At 41.0% G+C, this 14,708-nt stretch overlaps 1 protein-coding gene across 4 annotated transcripts in view; it reads left to right on the top strand.

The window, feature by feature from the left end:
- The window catches only part of afap1 (actin filament associated protein 1), a 47,469-nt gene that overhangs the window by 28,869 nt on the left and 3,892 nt on the right, over positions 1–14,708 (top strand). For all 4 annotated transcript variants that reach the window (XM_053859531.1, XM_053859532.1, XM_053859533.1 and 1 more), the window contains exons 4-12: positions 6,100–6,208; positions 6,288–6,499; positions 6,591–6,770; positions 11,508–11,585; positions 12,139–12,214; positions 12,898–13,050; positions 13,460–13,671; positions 13,992–14,137; positions 14,512–14,626. In XM_053859531.1, coding sequence (XP_053715506.1) covers positions 6,100–6,208; positions 6,288–6,499; positions 6,591–6,770; positions 11,508–11,585; positions 12,139–12,214; positions 12,898–13,050; positions 13,460–13,671; positions 13,992–14,137; positions 14,512–14,626 — 1,281 coding nt within the window. The remainder of the gene's footprint in view (positions 1–6,099; positions 6,209–6,287; positions 6,500–6,590; positions 6,771–11,507; positions 11,586–12,138; positions 12,215–12,897; positions 13,051–13,459; positions 13,672–13,991; positions 14,138–14,511; positions 14,627–14,708) is intronic.

Here is a 14,708-nt window from a genome sequence, read left to right as displayed (position 1 = left end):
GTCACTGATCCCATGATCCTTTGTGGGTTACAACACCAACTTTTGTGAAGTCGATACTAATGACATAATGAGGTCTGTAGGTTATGGGAGCCAGCGAAGTGGTGTGTTTCACTGCTATGTTTTTTTTAAATACATTTCTCACAAATCTTATCTCTGAAAATATGGAACATAATCACAGTGCCCCCTTTAAATAGAATCACTAACATATTGTTCTGTGTGGTAGGAATTATTGTGGTGACCTACAGTATGTTGTGTGTCCAAGGAAATGGGTTATTTACCAAGGTGGGGGAAGGCTAATGGGAGAGTGACTTTGCATCTTCATTCTATGATCAACTTCTATTATTGTTTTGCTGTTTTCATTTCTTTATTTCTCCCACTGCTAAACTACTTCTAGGTCTTCTGAATACAGTGTACAGGTCATGCTGGTCCCCTTGAAGCCGACAATGTATCCTGCTGTTTCTGTTCAATGAAAGCAAGATGTTGATTTATGGATGTAAATATTTTTGGGATGTGGTTTTCTCCACAGCTTTAAGGCCATAAATCTATTCACATATTTAAGGGAAGTGGGATTATTCTGCTGCTTTACACCGTGTTACATGTTAAGCACATGTGTTTGGAATCTCAAACACAAGCCACAGACCGTCTGTAATTGTGCATTCGAATCTAACTCTATTCTAGCAAGGACTGGACTTTCATCTTCAGTGTGAAATGTGGTGTCTCTGCAGTGTATGGTCCTGTAAGGTCATCCACACGCATGCTCCATTTGACAAGTATCTTAGATTGTGAGAAAAGCTGCGCTGATGTAGTTCATCGCTAAATGATGAAGGATTATGAAGAATTTTTAGCCTTGATGGAGTGCCAGAGCATTCCTCGCTTTAGTTTATTTCACTCATTTCTTCATTAAAGTTGGCTCAACTTTTATGACCTCGGCACAGGTTTCAGTTGACCTTGGCTTGCCCAGGCATTCACAAGACCTAGATTCTCTACTGTTGTTACACAGGTGAGAAATATGGAACACATGACTGCCATCTTTTCAGACAGGCCTGGTATCGTAGGTCTTTTGTTGCAATATTCAAGCACATCATTTATTCTTATTCCTTTGCATCATAAATGCTGCAGCCACAAAAGTAAGATGGTCATTTGAAGCTAGTTCCTTGCTCAAGGTGTGTTGACTCCTGCTGACTTTCAACTTTCATAACCTTCTGTTTCTAAAGTTGCGTGGAGCTTAACAGACTTACTGTACAATAACTGAACACTGCACTATCTCATTTCATTCTATATAAATAAAAGTAATCCCCCTCCATGCTTTGGTAGTCGCATCACCGAATGTCAATGCATGTCTCCGTTTGTGTCTCGGCTTGAGGAAAATGTGGACCAGTGCTTATGTTCCTGCGCAAATTATTTCCATCTGTGTTGATGTTGGAGAGCAAAACCATCCCCTGTAGCCTACGCTGTCCTGCACTCTTCCTTTGTCTTCCCCAAACAGAAACTCCAACCTTCTGCAAGCTAAACAGAAATGGTTGCGATGGGCATGCATGAGGTGTTTTATGTTTTTGTTTTGTTTCTGTGAGCGCAGCGCTTATAGAATATGTGTGATGTTTGATGTATTGTATGTACACGAACCTCATTCCTTCATTACGCTGTGGAATTCCTATTTCATTCATTTCCTCTCTTTTTTTCAGTCAGGTTTCAGCACATTCCTCAATCAAAATCAAGGTTAACATTTGCCTAATGTTTTTTTTCTAATGGAATGATTTGCATATGGCAAGTAAGTACTGGCTGTTAATATGTAGTTAGTTTGGTGGCACGTTTGTTACAGACTGCTACTGATGAGTCTGGTTTCATCTGTTACATAATTGGTGAGTGGGTTTCCCCGGCTGTGGCTTGGTAAACCAGAATAAAGCCTACAATGACATCAGCGCTGTTCTGTCATTGCCCCAAACGCGGCAAATGTGGTAACAGGTCCAATCACGCTGGGAGTCATCAGATTCTGTCACTGTAGGAACTAAATGAAGAGGAAAATTAGAGATTAAATGCTCACTGCAGGGAGCAGCTGGACTTTCTGAAGCCATTTGCTTACGGGAGAGTTAATCTCGGGGATCCAGAACTGCATCCGTCTCATTGTTTGGGAGAAGTTCCTTCCAAAAAAAAAGTAGAGCATTGCTGGAAAAACAATTTTACTATTCCCATTCCTTAAGAAAAAGCTTATGTGAATGGGCAGGGATTTTTCCCTGACTGTTTGTATGTGTGGCTGCCTAGAATCGAGAAGCTGCTCGGTTATTTAAAGAATAATCGAATACTGCTTGTATTAAATGTTTACTTAAAAACACATCTGTCTTGCTGCTTGTGGGTTCAAATTGCATTAAACCACAACATAGTGGAGGAGGATGGCGCTGTGATTCCTTATGTGTTAACTGGCTTCTTCATGAATGCTAATTTATATACTAGAGCAATTCTGGTTTCATCCTCATCATCTGCTTCATACATTTTGTCTATTGTAATAAGTAGTGAGTAGTGCCGCAGTCCCACTGCAAGAAGGTGGCAGGTTCAAAGGCAGCATTGCATTTTGAGTCCTTTGATGATGTTGTGACATTGTTCTCTGATGTAGTTGAAACTACTACTAATTGACAGAAGGCAAATAAAACCCCACCACATCGGTGACCTACGCATTTGTTCAATTTTAGTCCTTTGTGATGGGTGTGTTTTCTAGGTGGCGCTGTATTACATTAAAAGACAGTGTAGGCATAGTGATTTTCTTTAATTACTGTTTGAGTCTGCAGTGTTTTTTTTTTTCAAACAAACAACTTGACTGATTAGAAATTGTTATAATCGGACAAGACGGCCTTTCATTTACGGTACTTGACTCATTTCCAAATCCAGAGCATATCGGTCCCTACTGACACTTGTTAACAGCTTATTGTGTGAAAGGGATCGTGCAGGAAACAGCCAACCCAGTCTCACCCTCCAGTTATTTATTCAGTCCTGTCTGCCAGAGTGCACGTCCGCCATTTATGCACCTGTCCGACAAAATATACACTTGGCCCATTTGTCTGAGGACCAGGGCTGCAAATGTGTGGATATCCAGGGGAAGAATAGGGGTCAGCATGTCCAACATGAATGAGGTTTTGTTTTGTCAAAAGGAAACACTAGCTAGGGTGGTTCATGTATAAACAAGGATGTGGAAGACTTAAGATGTGTATCGTTGGTCTGGCAGGTACCAAAGTTTGGTGGAGACGCCAGGCGCCGACTTTAAAATTGCCTCTGGAGGTTTCTTGAATGTTAAAAAGGTCAAACCTTTGGTCATTTCAATGCGTGAAGAAAGGTAGTGAGTTGGCTTACTCAGCATCGTGTCCACGCTACTGAAGAAAGTCATTGCATATTCCGATGAAAAGGAACCCTCCGTATTTGTTGAGTATTAAGTTGATTACTAGCGTGGAGTATTTATGGGTGAGAGATGAGATAGTCTTATCATTTTTACTATTTTGTAGTATTTGCTGGGAATCAATAGTAGCTGAGTGAACTAGTTATTTAGCGGTGATCGTGGAATTGAGGGCAGCACGGTTTAGGATAACTCTCATGCAGCTTGTTGCTCTCCTCACTTTCATCTTTCCCTGCGGTCTGGGATCAATTTCTAACTCATTGCCTTTGTTTGACCTCACATTTGAGCTTTGAAACTGCACAGGAGAAGGGCATATTTGGCTTTGGTTCGTCTACTGAAATGGTTTAACAATGATCATATGCGTATTAGATAACCTCCCTTGGGCTTGGAGGTGTGTGACTCTGCAACAGCTGATCTAAGATATGCGTCAGTCTGCAGTGTCTGGTTTATCTGAGACTGAAAACACATGTGCATGAATAATGGGCGCCAGTCGGTTAGAGGAAAAAAAAGAGAGTAGCCGAAAACCATCTGCAGAAGCCTGCTAAAGGAAAATGATTGAGCCTACTCTTTCAAACTACCACCTCAGTGACCCTGAGCAAAGAAACTTGACCCCTGCTAGTGTTAGTAGAAAAGCAAGCACAGGTCAGCAGGAGAAGAATGTGGTGGGATTGACTCTGCAGCTCCCAGATGTTTCTGCTGTGAATAAGGGTGGTTCTGGAAATAAATGTTGGCCTGAGCAGAGACTCCTTCACTAGACAAATAAAGCTTTAACCAACTGTATATACACAATTGATAGTCCAACACCTGAGGGGACTTGACATATGACTTTTTTGTTCCAGAAATGAGTTCATTGTTATCTGAACGGGAGTTTTTTAATTGTGCTATTGGACATTCCACGGATCATGCATCAGTATAACAGTATTCTCATAGAGCAGTGCAGAAGTCAGTGTTCGATTTGATTACAAAATAGTGCACTGAGTTGTTAAAAATATAGTGTGTGACCCCTGCAAAGGGAGTGGTTACATTCTGTCTGCTCCCTTTAGCCATTCAACTGTCAAATTGGCAGTGAGGCCGAAACATTTAAATATATATATATATATATTTTTTTTTTTCCGCCTACGACAAGGCGAAAATTGACACCAGGACTAAATATTTGGATTTAACATGAAGGTCATGGTCAGAGCGACAGAGAAACCTCCTGAACCAAAGTATCCAAGTAAGGACTCTGTAATTACACTTATGGCCCAGTGTCCCTGCACATGAATAGGCAATGCCACCCTTATGATCGGTTGGACGATTGTTTTCCTAAAGGTATTTGGTCGAAAATATACTTGTGCCAGGAAACTCTGACTGAAGTCGGCGTTGTCTGAATACGCATATGACATAAGAGAAGAAGTGTTTGCAGGAATATTTGAGCACCTCAGTTGGCCTGGGAAAACTCAATTATGTTCCGTCATATTTTATATGGATGATTTTGATGTGAACACTGTTGGTTTAATTGAGGTTGGAGCTGCTGCCACTAATCTTGTTCCACCAATTGTTGCTGCAGCACCTCATTTGGACTGGAACTTTGGGGGAAGGTTGAATATCTCCTATGAAGAAACTCAGTAGACATCTGCTTCCATTCTTTCACTCATTTTTGACTGCAGTTAGGTGTAAATCCTCCCCTGCTTAATAATTCACTCATTGTACCTGCCTTTGGGTATTTTTGAACTAACAACAAACTAGTACCCAAATTGAAAATTAGGAGTGACCTTGGGCCTCGATATTTACTTTCATATCGCATTTTCTTTGTCCAATGATTTGTTGTTTTTATATGGAATGTCAGGATTTCATCATTTATTTGTTCATGCATTGTATCATATGGCATAAAATCCTCTGAAAACGTTGAACATCTCTCGACTGTTTCCTCCTCATCATCATTTAGGTCTTGGAAACTGTTGATCTCCGTTTGGGGCTTTCCAAAAGTTCTGCTGTCAGCATGCCCTTGTGCACGTTGTTATAATTGAAGGCTTTTACTCAGTGGTTTATTGATCTTGACAAAATGATGTGATGTTGCCTTTTATTTGAAGAATTGATTATTGCCAACACCTGGAGGCACTTCCTAGTACGATCTCGGTGGTATAGTTAAATGTTAACGACGGCAACTGCTTCAGACCAAAGACAAAATAAAGACGTAGTTCTGTAATAGTTTGCACACACTGTCCTAACAGGATATCAGATTACACCACGGACACACACATACATGTGCTACTTTTATATCCTTTCACTCAAAAAAAAATACGTTTTCCAGTTTTTAAATTCATTTTGAAATGTAGCCATTTATTGTTTATTGGATCAACAGAAACATGTTAGAATTTCCATCGTAACCTTTGGAGAATCCCCTCACAAGTGGAAGCAGTCACAGACTATAATCATGTTGCTCAACTCACTTCTGGTTTTCTTCTTGTAGTTTTTTCCTGTTACATACCTTGTAATTAGTGTCATTCCTTCCTCAGAAGCAAACTTTCCCTGCCCTTGACCTCTTTTTTAGTTGTATTCTTTTTGAGGGAATCTTTGAAATAAAGTGTGTGATAAGTGTAACACAACCAAATTTACGCTTTGCTCAATATAATAAATAATTTTGCTTTTTCTCCATATTCATCTTCTTAATCTTCTGTGTTGCCTGAAAGAATGGCTTTACCTGACACCAATAATTCATGTCTGAATCGCTCTCTCAGGCCCCTACCAATGGACCACCACCACTGCCCAGCTCCTCTTTACCCGAAGGCTACTATGAGGAGGCAGTTCCTCTTGGGCCAGGAAAAGCTCCTGAATACATCACTTCCAGTGAGTGAGAGACTTCTGTTTCTTACATCAACCTGCCTCGATTCAAACTCTGCTCACCCCTGTGCCGTTTCTCTTGCAGACTATGACTCAGATGCCATGAGCAGTTCATATGAGTCGTACGACGAGGAAGAGGAAGATGGAAAAGGTCAAAAAATGCGCCACCAGTGGCCTTCTGAAGAAGCGTCGATGGATCTGGTGAAGGACGCTCGCATCTGTGCGTTCCTGCTCCGAAAGAAACGCTTTGGCCAGTGGACCAAACTTCTTTGTGTGATCAAGGACAACAAACTTCTGGTGAGAGTCAACAGTCGAGCCTGGACTAGCACACATGAGCGTCATAAATCCTTTTTTAGCAACAATAATTCACACCAAACTTTTTTGTCAGTGCTACAAGTCCTCCAAAGACCACACACCACAGATGGAACTAACCTTGTCTGGGTGCAGCATCACTCACATTCCTAAAGACGGAAAGAAGAAGCGGCATGAGCTGAAGATTGTCCACCAGGGGGCAGATGCTCTTGTGCTAGCGGTGCAAAGCAAGGAACAGGCCGAAGAGTGGCTTAAGGTAAGTCTGGAGGCTTAGGGTTTGCTTTATGATGATAAATAGTCATCTGAACAAAAGCACTTGCGCATTGAATTACATGATTCAGGCAGTGTTATATTGTACTTTGGGCAACGACACACAAGATTGGTGAGCTTCAAACTTTTTTTTGTCCCACTAAAAGCCTAATGACTGATAGAGATTAGGTTTCTCGTTCTCTATGGCCACTAGCTAAGAGGTATGTTCTACTTTGAGTAGGTCAGTCATACATTTTGTTGGTCCTTCAAAGAATTCTGCAACATTTGCGCCTCCATTCAGCGCTGTTCTCCAACTGTGTTTATGAAATTTCCTTAACCCTGTGATCTAATGTATTTTATTGATCTGGTTGGTTGTTACAGTTCCTGCTGGCCCAGCCTTTACTCAAGTAAGACTTGATATTGCACAAGTGTAGCAGTGGTGTGGTGTCACCTGCTGTCGTGTTCAGTGCTCCCCATCCAGTTGTCCTGAATTTGGTTGTGGCATCACATCAAAATTCGTCAGCTCGATGTTTCAGTGTGTGTGTGTTATTATTATTAATTAATCAGAAGGGGAAAAAGGGTGTTTGGTTTCGATTTTACCATCTTGACATAACATTGACTGAACAGAGACAGCATCCAGCCCCTCTTTCTCTTTGGACTCGCAACAGGTTTTCAAAGCAAATCCGACATCAAATGGATTCCGTTGCGTTCTGTCTGTTTCCTCACCTTGTTTGTCTCCAGCACTTGTTAGATTTCTCATTAGCTTCATGCCACCTTTGGTCTCCTGTGTCTTCTTCAGAGAATATCCTGGAATTGTTGTTTGTCCATGTAAAGCAATTGTGTGCTATTTTGGGGACCTTCCTCATTGTGTTATTTTAGGCCGTAAGCCGAAACCAACCAGGAACTGAGGAACTCCTTGTATATATAAGATGGAATTCAGACTCAAGGTCGTTGGTAGTTCTTATTTGTGCTGTGTCTAGTTTCCCTCTTCAGATCCCAGCAGTGTGTAGTCCATACTTGTGTATTTTCTATCACCTCGGCATCTCTTGTAACAGAACACGGAGAAACAAATTGACTCCGGTGTGGGAGAAACATATTGAACTAATACACGCATAGCAACAAGATTTTGGCTTTTGCTTTCGCCCCAGAGGTTTTGTTTGCTTAATCGTGTAGTTTTCCATCCTGTTCCAATCAGCGGTCATCAGATCCAATTGCTTGAGGTTTCTATCTGATTTCAAAAACGGATCTCTGGAGACCTCTGCTTCATTATCAGCACTATGACCAAGTGTTCTCTAGAGCTTCAGGGTGTGTTACATGGGCCACTTGCCAGAAAAAAAAATGTGTTTTCCCTTCTGGGATCAGATGAGATGCCACAACAAAGTTTGGTTCACCTCTCTCCTGCCTCTACGCCAGTTAAATTTTCAGTGAATCCTAATGTTTTTGGTACTAGTGAAGCCAAACGGACAAATCACAGACATTGATTCACCGCGATGTAGTTTTGCACAGTGTTCCTCTGTGAGAGAACATCCTGGAATTTTTTAGTTATTGAGTGAAAGCTGGTATTTCCACGCACAGGTCAAAGTTAAAGCCACATTTGTTTACTATTTCAATAAGAGTTTGTGCTGAAATGGCCATGAATAGCTATCTACTGGTAAAAGGACCATGACCTGAACCCATCCAAGCCAGTTTATTCCCCCTAGAAACAAAACTGGATCAGGAGCCACACTGGAATCCCTTATACAGGAGAGTCTGGTACTCATCATTGAAGCTGCAGCTACCGACAGATCCAGGACAAACATTTACACATTAAAAATGTATGTATAAATCTGAAAACCTGACTCCCAAAGTCTTGAAGAGAGTGACTAAGATGCAAATTCAATCTAAAATACATGTGGAAAAGGAACAGACAGGCTCCAGACGAAAGAAGAAGAAATGTCATGAAAGTAGGTGAGAAAAGATAGAATGGAGCACCTGTGGGTTTCCAAGTCTACTATTTACCGTTATGATTTTTGCAGACAGTATATTTATGGAGAGCACATGTTCTCTATACACTGACTTACTCCCCCCTTTTTCAAGGAGTTTTCCCTTTTTTCTCTTAACATTTCCCTGCTGCTCTGAATGACCTCATTTCTTTGTCTGGTGGACAAAAACTATCTTGACTCCTCACTGCCACCCTCTTTTACTCCTGCCATTTTTCACAAAGTTTATTGAATATTCGTGTCTATTTTAAAAGTGGGACGTGGGATATTTGCTTTCAGTGTCTCAAGATGTGACCAAGTGTTTAACAGTGTTCAATTCAAATTGCATCTACAAATGAATCTGAGCCACTGTGTGAAAATGGATAAATAAATCACCTTTTGTATCTGTAAATGAGAGAAGTGGAGCAGGTTATTGATATCTAATGTAGTTATTTCATGGTAACGGAATACTGGATGTGTCAAACTCAAGGCCTGATCTGGCCAAAACAGGTCTGCCAACTAATTTTAAGTTGCCCACAATGTTGTGACCAATAAAGAGAGCAGTGCTGCCATTTAACAAGCAGTTTTCTGGCAGGAGGGGAATATAAATGTCGAATTTACCTTGGAAACTGCTAAAATATTGTTTGCAAGGAATGTTTTTCAGTGGATGAGTACAGTAATACATTTACCAATTTTGGACTTTTTGGAGTTTACAGCCACTGTTATTGGATGATGTAGATGATCATCAGTAGATGACAAGATAGTTCCGGATTATAAATTCAAATTCATAAGCCTTTTATCTCTTTTAACTGGTAGTTGGAACGGAGGCTATTTTTTGTTAATGGAAAATAGTCCATAGATTTATACACTGTTAATAGAGGCGGGTGGATCACGTCAGAGTTGCCGAGTAAATTTTGGTCCTGTTATGTGTGGACTTTCTAACCATTGTGCTCAGCTGCGCTTAGACTTTGGGGTTCTTATTCAAATAAGCAAATTAGCTGCGTGTGAGATCACTTTCCCATTTCCACTGAGTGTTTGATGTGGTGTAATCGTTGCCTGCATTTCTAGTTTTCAGACTAATTTCACAGCTTTAAATGTGAAAGCGCAGCTGGGTGGAATGCACAGGAATAGAACCCACACTGGAGCTGTGAAGTAGCAACCTTGCAGCCACTACAATGCTCCTTTTATGTAGAGAAGCGTTTCGGCACCCAACACGACCACACAGTCCCACTGTCTCCTTAAACTTAATGTGCAGTACATCATCAGGTCGACTCAGGGGCTCTGTTGCCAGACGGATCAGTGGAGGAAAGACGTGCTCCTGCTCTCTGGCCCCAGAACGTATGTCGGTGCCAAACCCTCGGAGCCACAGTCTGTCATTTCCCCCTGCGAGAACCCAATTATACTGCTGCCAAGCCAAAATCAGAGTCCAGCATCCCTGGATGGTTCTGATCGCATGAAGATGAGAGGGTGTGTGTTTGTGTACTTCTCTCTCGACCTCATTTCACCACTGAAGGTTTGGGAGGTTAAAATCTGGCAACGTGCAACTAAATTGTTTAATAATTCAAGCGCATTCCAAACATGTCATGGTCTTTTCATCATAATTATGGAGCAGTTATATTCATTAGTGCCAGTGGAAACACCGGGAGATACTCAACACCGAAGAAATGAGAAGCACGTTTAACGCTAATGTGGAAATTCTAGCGAGGCAGCCACACGAGGGCACCAAACCCAATTAGAACTTCAGTCTCACAAGTTAGGATCAATACCTTGAATGATCTCATGCCTGCTGTCCTAAACTGACTTGCATGTAATTACAAGCTTATTATGTGTTCAAAGTATTGACACTGCGATACTTTATTGTCTTTCTTTGCTCCACTGTTTCTCTTTTCTTGGCTGTGTGCTATTCTAATTGTTTCATTTGATAGCTCTTCATTTCTTCACCTGACAAGTCACAACTTTCTCCATCCAGTTGTTGTTCTTGTAACTGTTTTTCTTTATGTGTTCATCTTTCTTCTGTGGTTTTCAGTGTCTTCTCTCCTGTTGCCTCTCTATTCCCTCTTTTCTCTGGATCAGAAAATTGCTTATTGCCACACACAGAAGTAAATACAAGGGGTTTGCTGGGGGTGTTTCGTTTAATGAGTGGAAAATAAAATAAATGTACTTCATTTTTCAGTGTGATTTTAGCATCCTTCCTGAGGGGAGTCCAAATATGAACAAAGATAAACAAAATAAACCAAATTGAATGCTGCTAACAGTCAGTGTCAGAGAGCTGCAGATGATGGAGGTAATGTTAGACTCCGATAAGTAGGTTGGAATCTCTTCAATTGACAGGAAGGAAGCTGATGTCCTCCTCCGGTGACCAGTGAAAAAGAACCGTGTCCTTGTTTAGCACCTAAATAGTAGACTGGATGAGGTACGAATCCCACAGACTCTTACAGCCTCATAAGGATTGGGCTGTATCACGTGAAGAAAATAGATTAAATTGGCCTGATGTTGTAGAAGCTTATCTGAAGCGTTTCCCACATCAAATACTATACATGTCCTCCATGAGCAAGAGCAGGAGACCTACTGTACATGTGGCCCACATTACTTCAGCGTCAGTTTCACAGTTATTAGCCACCAGTGTGTTCCATTCTGTTTTAATCATGGGTCCACCCATGTGTTATGATTCTAATATTCCACCATGTGACTTTTCTCCTCCTGCTGTGATGAGGATGAGTGAGTAAAGACTTTCCACCGCTTTAATGTCAACAGTCGACTCATGAAGTATTTCTTCACATTTCTAGGCCATGAGGGAAGTGTGTGCCAACGGGAGCTTAGACTTGGATGGACTCGGGACTTTACACAAACCTGAACTGGAGAAGGTAAAGAGACTGTGATCGGTAGTTATTATATAAGATGCATGTTGAAATGTATGTAATACCGTATGGTATTAAATGTCAAATAAAAGGTGTATAAAAGTGAAATATTATCTTACATCAAAATGACTTCCTTTTCGTAAAACTTGCATTGTTTTCTCATCATAATTATTATTACAAATATTACAAAAATGTTTCAGTGTCATTATGTTGCATTCAACCACTGAACCTTGTGATATGTCACGTGATATTCTCTAATTGTTTTTCCCTTAAATTGTTCAGGGTCAATCATTAAAAAGGGCTTTTGGCTGATGACAATGTTAATGTGGTGAATTCCACAACAAAAAAAGACAAGACCTTCATTGGAAAATCCGTGAAAATAATTAAATTGTGAAAATCAGAATATATGTAGTAATAAAACTACAATATGATAAAGTTGGTTTATTACATGTATTACATATAAATTTTAAAATGACAAATAACTATTATATGTTGAACGACAAATTCATTCATTCATTCAAATTCAATTCATTTTTTGGCTCTTGATCTTGTCGATTAGAAATCCTCCTTTGATCGGCCCAGTTCTGATGGAGAGGCGGCTCATGAAAATGGACATGTGGACTCCAAGGATCAAGGTGAGTCTTTTGCCTAAGATTAGATATAACTACACTTGATCCTACTTCAAGACTGTTTATAATATATATATATATACCACATATTTTTTATTTTTTGCTTATTTCATTCATAGATTTCTATGTTGACAGCCGGCTCTGGAAATGCGTCTCACCGTTCAAAGAAGTGAAAGTTGTGTCTTTTTAACTCTTAGTTTAGGTCGGTTAGCTTCATCAGCCACATTCCTTCCATGGCTGCTAACACAAAGCCGAAAATTACTGGATTGAAATCCACCAGATCAGAGTTTTCATCTTTTTTTTTTTCTCGGAAGGGCAGGAAAATCAAGGAATGGCTTTAACATCTGTGCGTCTGGACCTCTGCGCTGTATTCTCTGTGTAATTTTCACTTTATTAGAAAAGTCCTGAGGCTGAAGTGAAGTGCAGATGTCAACTGATTTAATAAATTACTGTTGCTGTGGTTTATTCACAATATCATGGAGGCACAGATGAGATGGAAAGATGAAATAAATGAGCATCATCACAAAGCACTGTTGGCTTGTATGCAAGAGGTCGAGCGCATCCTGTCTATTTAAGGAACACTCAAGAAATAAATGAGACCATTGATGCTATAAAAGGCAGCTGCTTTTGAGAGCATTTGTTCTGGTTATGACCATCCTCATTTTTCTGCTTGATTTGTTGCTTTTCAGGTAAAGGCAAGAAGAACTCCAAATCAGACCACAAATCTGGCACTGTGGGAAAGGGTGCTGGGAAGACCATCACCAAAATTATTGGGCTGGGAAAGAAGAAGCCGTCTACTGATGAGCAGACGTCCTCAGCAGAGGAAGACGTGCCCACTTGTGGTGAGATGTTTCAAGATCAGTGTGTGACTGAATGCTGACGTTACAAATACAATATCAGCATCGTGTTTGCAACGTGAACACTTGGTTGTTGCTGCCCTTGGTTTGCCTCTGAGACTGGAGGTGGGAATGATTAGATTCTACTTCCTTTATTCTTCCCATAATATTCCGGTTTCAACTCAAGATGAGCTCAGGCTCTTGTGACTGAACTAACCCGATGAGTCAGATCTTCTTGCATGAAGGGTGTTGCAATAACTTCTAACCAGTGGTGACTGGAAAACCAACTTGCAGATCCAGGCCAATGCGAGTGGAGTTATATAACGTGTGATTTATTTAGAGCGAATGGAATTTTAAAACTCATTAAGTGCCTTTTCATAATGTGACGCTAGCATGCTTGCACTTTCACCAACAGGTTACCTGAATGTTCTGTCCAACAACCGCTGGCGAGAGCGCTGGTGCCGGCTCAAAGACAACCAGCTGCTCCTTCACAAGGACCGGGACGACCTCAAGAGTCACATCGCTTCCCTGCCACTGCGGGGCTGCGAGGTCAGCCCTGGTCTGGACCACAAACACCCCTTTGCCTTCCGCCTGCTTCGGAACGGCCAGGAGGTGGCAGTACTAGAGGTATAGTGCTGTGCTATAGTATTTGTGCTGCCTAGACACATGAACAATGAGATCTCAATTCGTGAGAGAAGGTAGACATTATTGCAGGTGGGAAAAGTGGGAAAGCATAGAAGTTTTTGCTGAAAATGTATGAGAGAGCAGAGAAAAAACTACTTAAGAAAATGTTTGGGGGTAGGGGTTGTGTTTCAAAACTGTTACGCTAACTGTTAAAACTGTTATTACGCAATACAAACTCTGGCACAAATGAAGTGCCAGATTTCCAAAATGAATGACGTCTCACCCCACCAGTTGGTCATCACAGTCTCTTCTATCTCGCCCAGGCATCTTCCTCTGAAGGGATGGGTCGCTGGCTCGGGGTCATGTTGGCAGAGACGGGCTCCAACACCGATCCAGCTAATCTGCACTACGACTACATTGACGTGGAGACCACCGCCAACGTAATCCAGTTGGCCAAACAGTCTTTCTGGTATATTATCATAAACCCTTGCAGCCAGATACAAAGTTTAATATGATGCATTCAGTGACACCTAGTGGTTTGTCTGTTTCAAATAAAGTTGGGTTAGCTTCTGTCGGATACCCGTCTTGATCCAAAAGCCATCACAGCTTCACTTTTAGCCTTTGTATAATTGATTACATGCCTTTTGATCAGTAGAACTAAAAATGCAAGATAGTGAAGGTAGTCTGGACTGTTAAAAACAAATAAAAATTACTAGATTACTGTCAGTTTTCCTTCCCTTGAGTAACCACAATTATGAAGTGCTGTTTTTACTCCTCAGTCTTTTGTGATTCCACTGTCTCCTGTCTGTGTTTTAAGTCAGCGTGATCATGTTCTCTTTTTAGTTTTACAAGTAAACGTGCCGTCTCACCAAACCGATATCTGGAGAACCCAGTCAATGGCTACGCCTGTCCCAGTGGGATGGCTTTGCACTATGATGACGTGCCCATCAATGGAATGGTGAGACACACACGCACTCACACACAACAGTCATTCTGCTGGAAATAATTTGAGGCTCAATTTATCTAGTCTTTCACACAAA

The sequence above is a fragment of the Synchiropus splendidus genome, chromosome 3 (assembly GCF_027744825.2).
Source record: "Synchiropus splendidus isolate RoL2022-P1 chromosome 3, RoL_Sspl_1.0, whole genome shotgun sequence".
NCBI lineage: Eukaryota > Metazoa > Chordata > Actinopteri > Syngnathiformes > Callionymidae > Synchiropus > Synchiropus splendidus.
The sequence above is the reverse complement of the archived record's forward strand: the minus strand, read 5'-3'. Positions and strand labels throughout refer to the sequence as shown.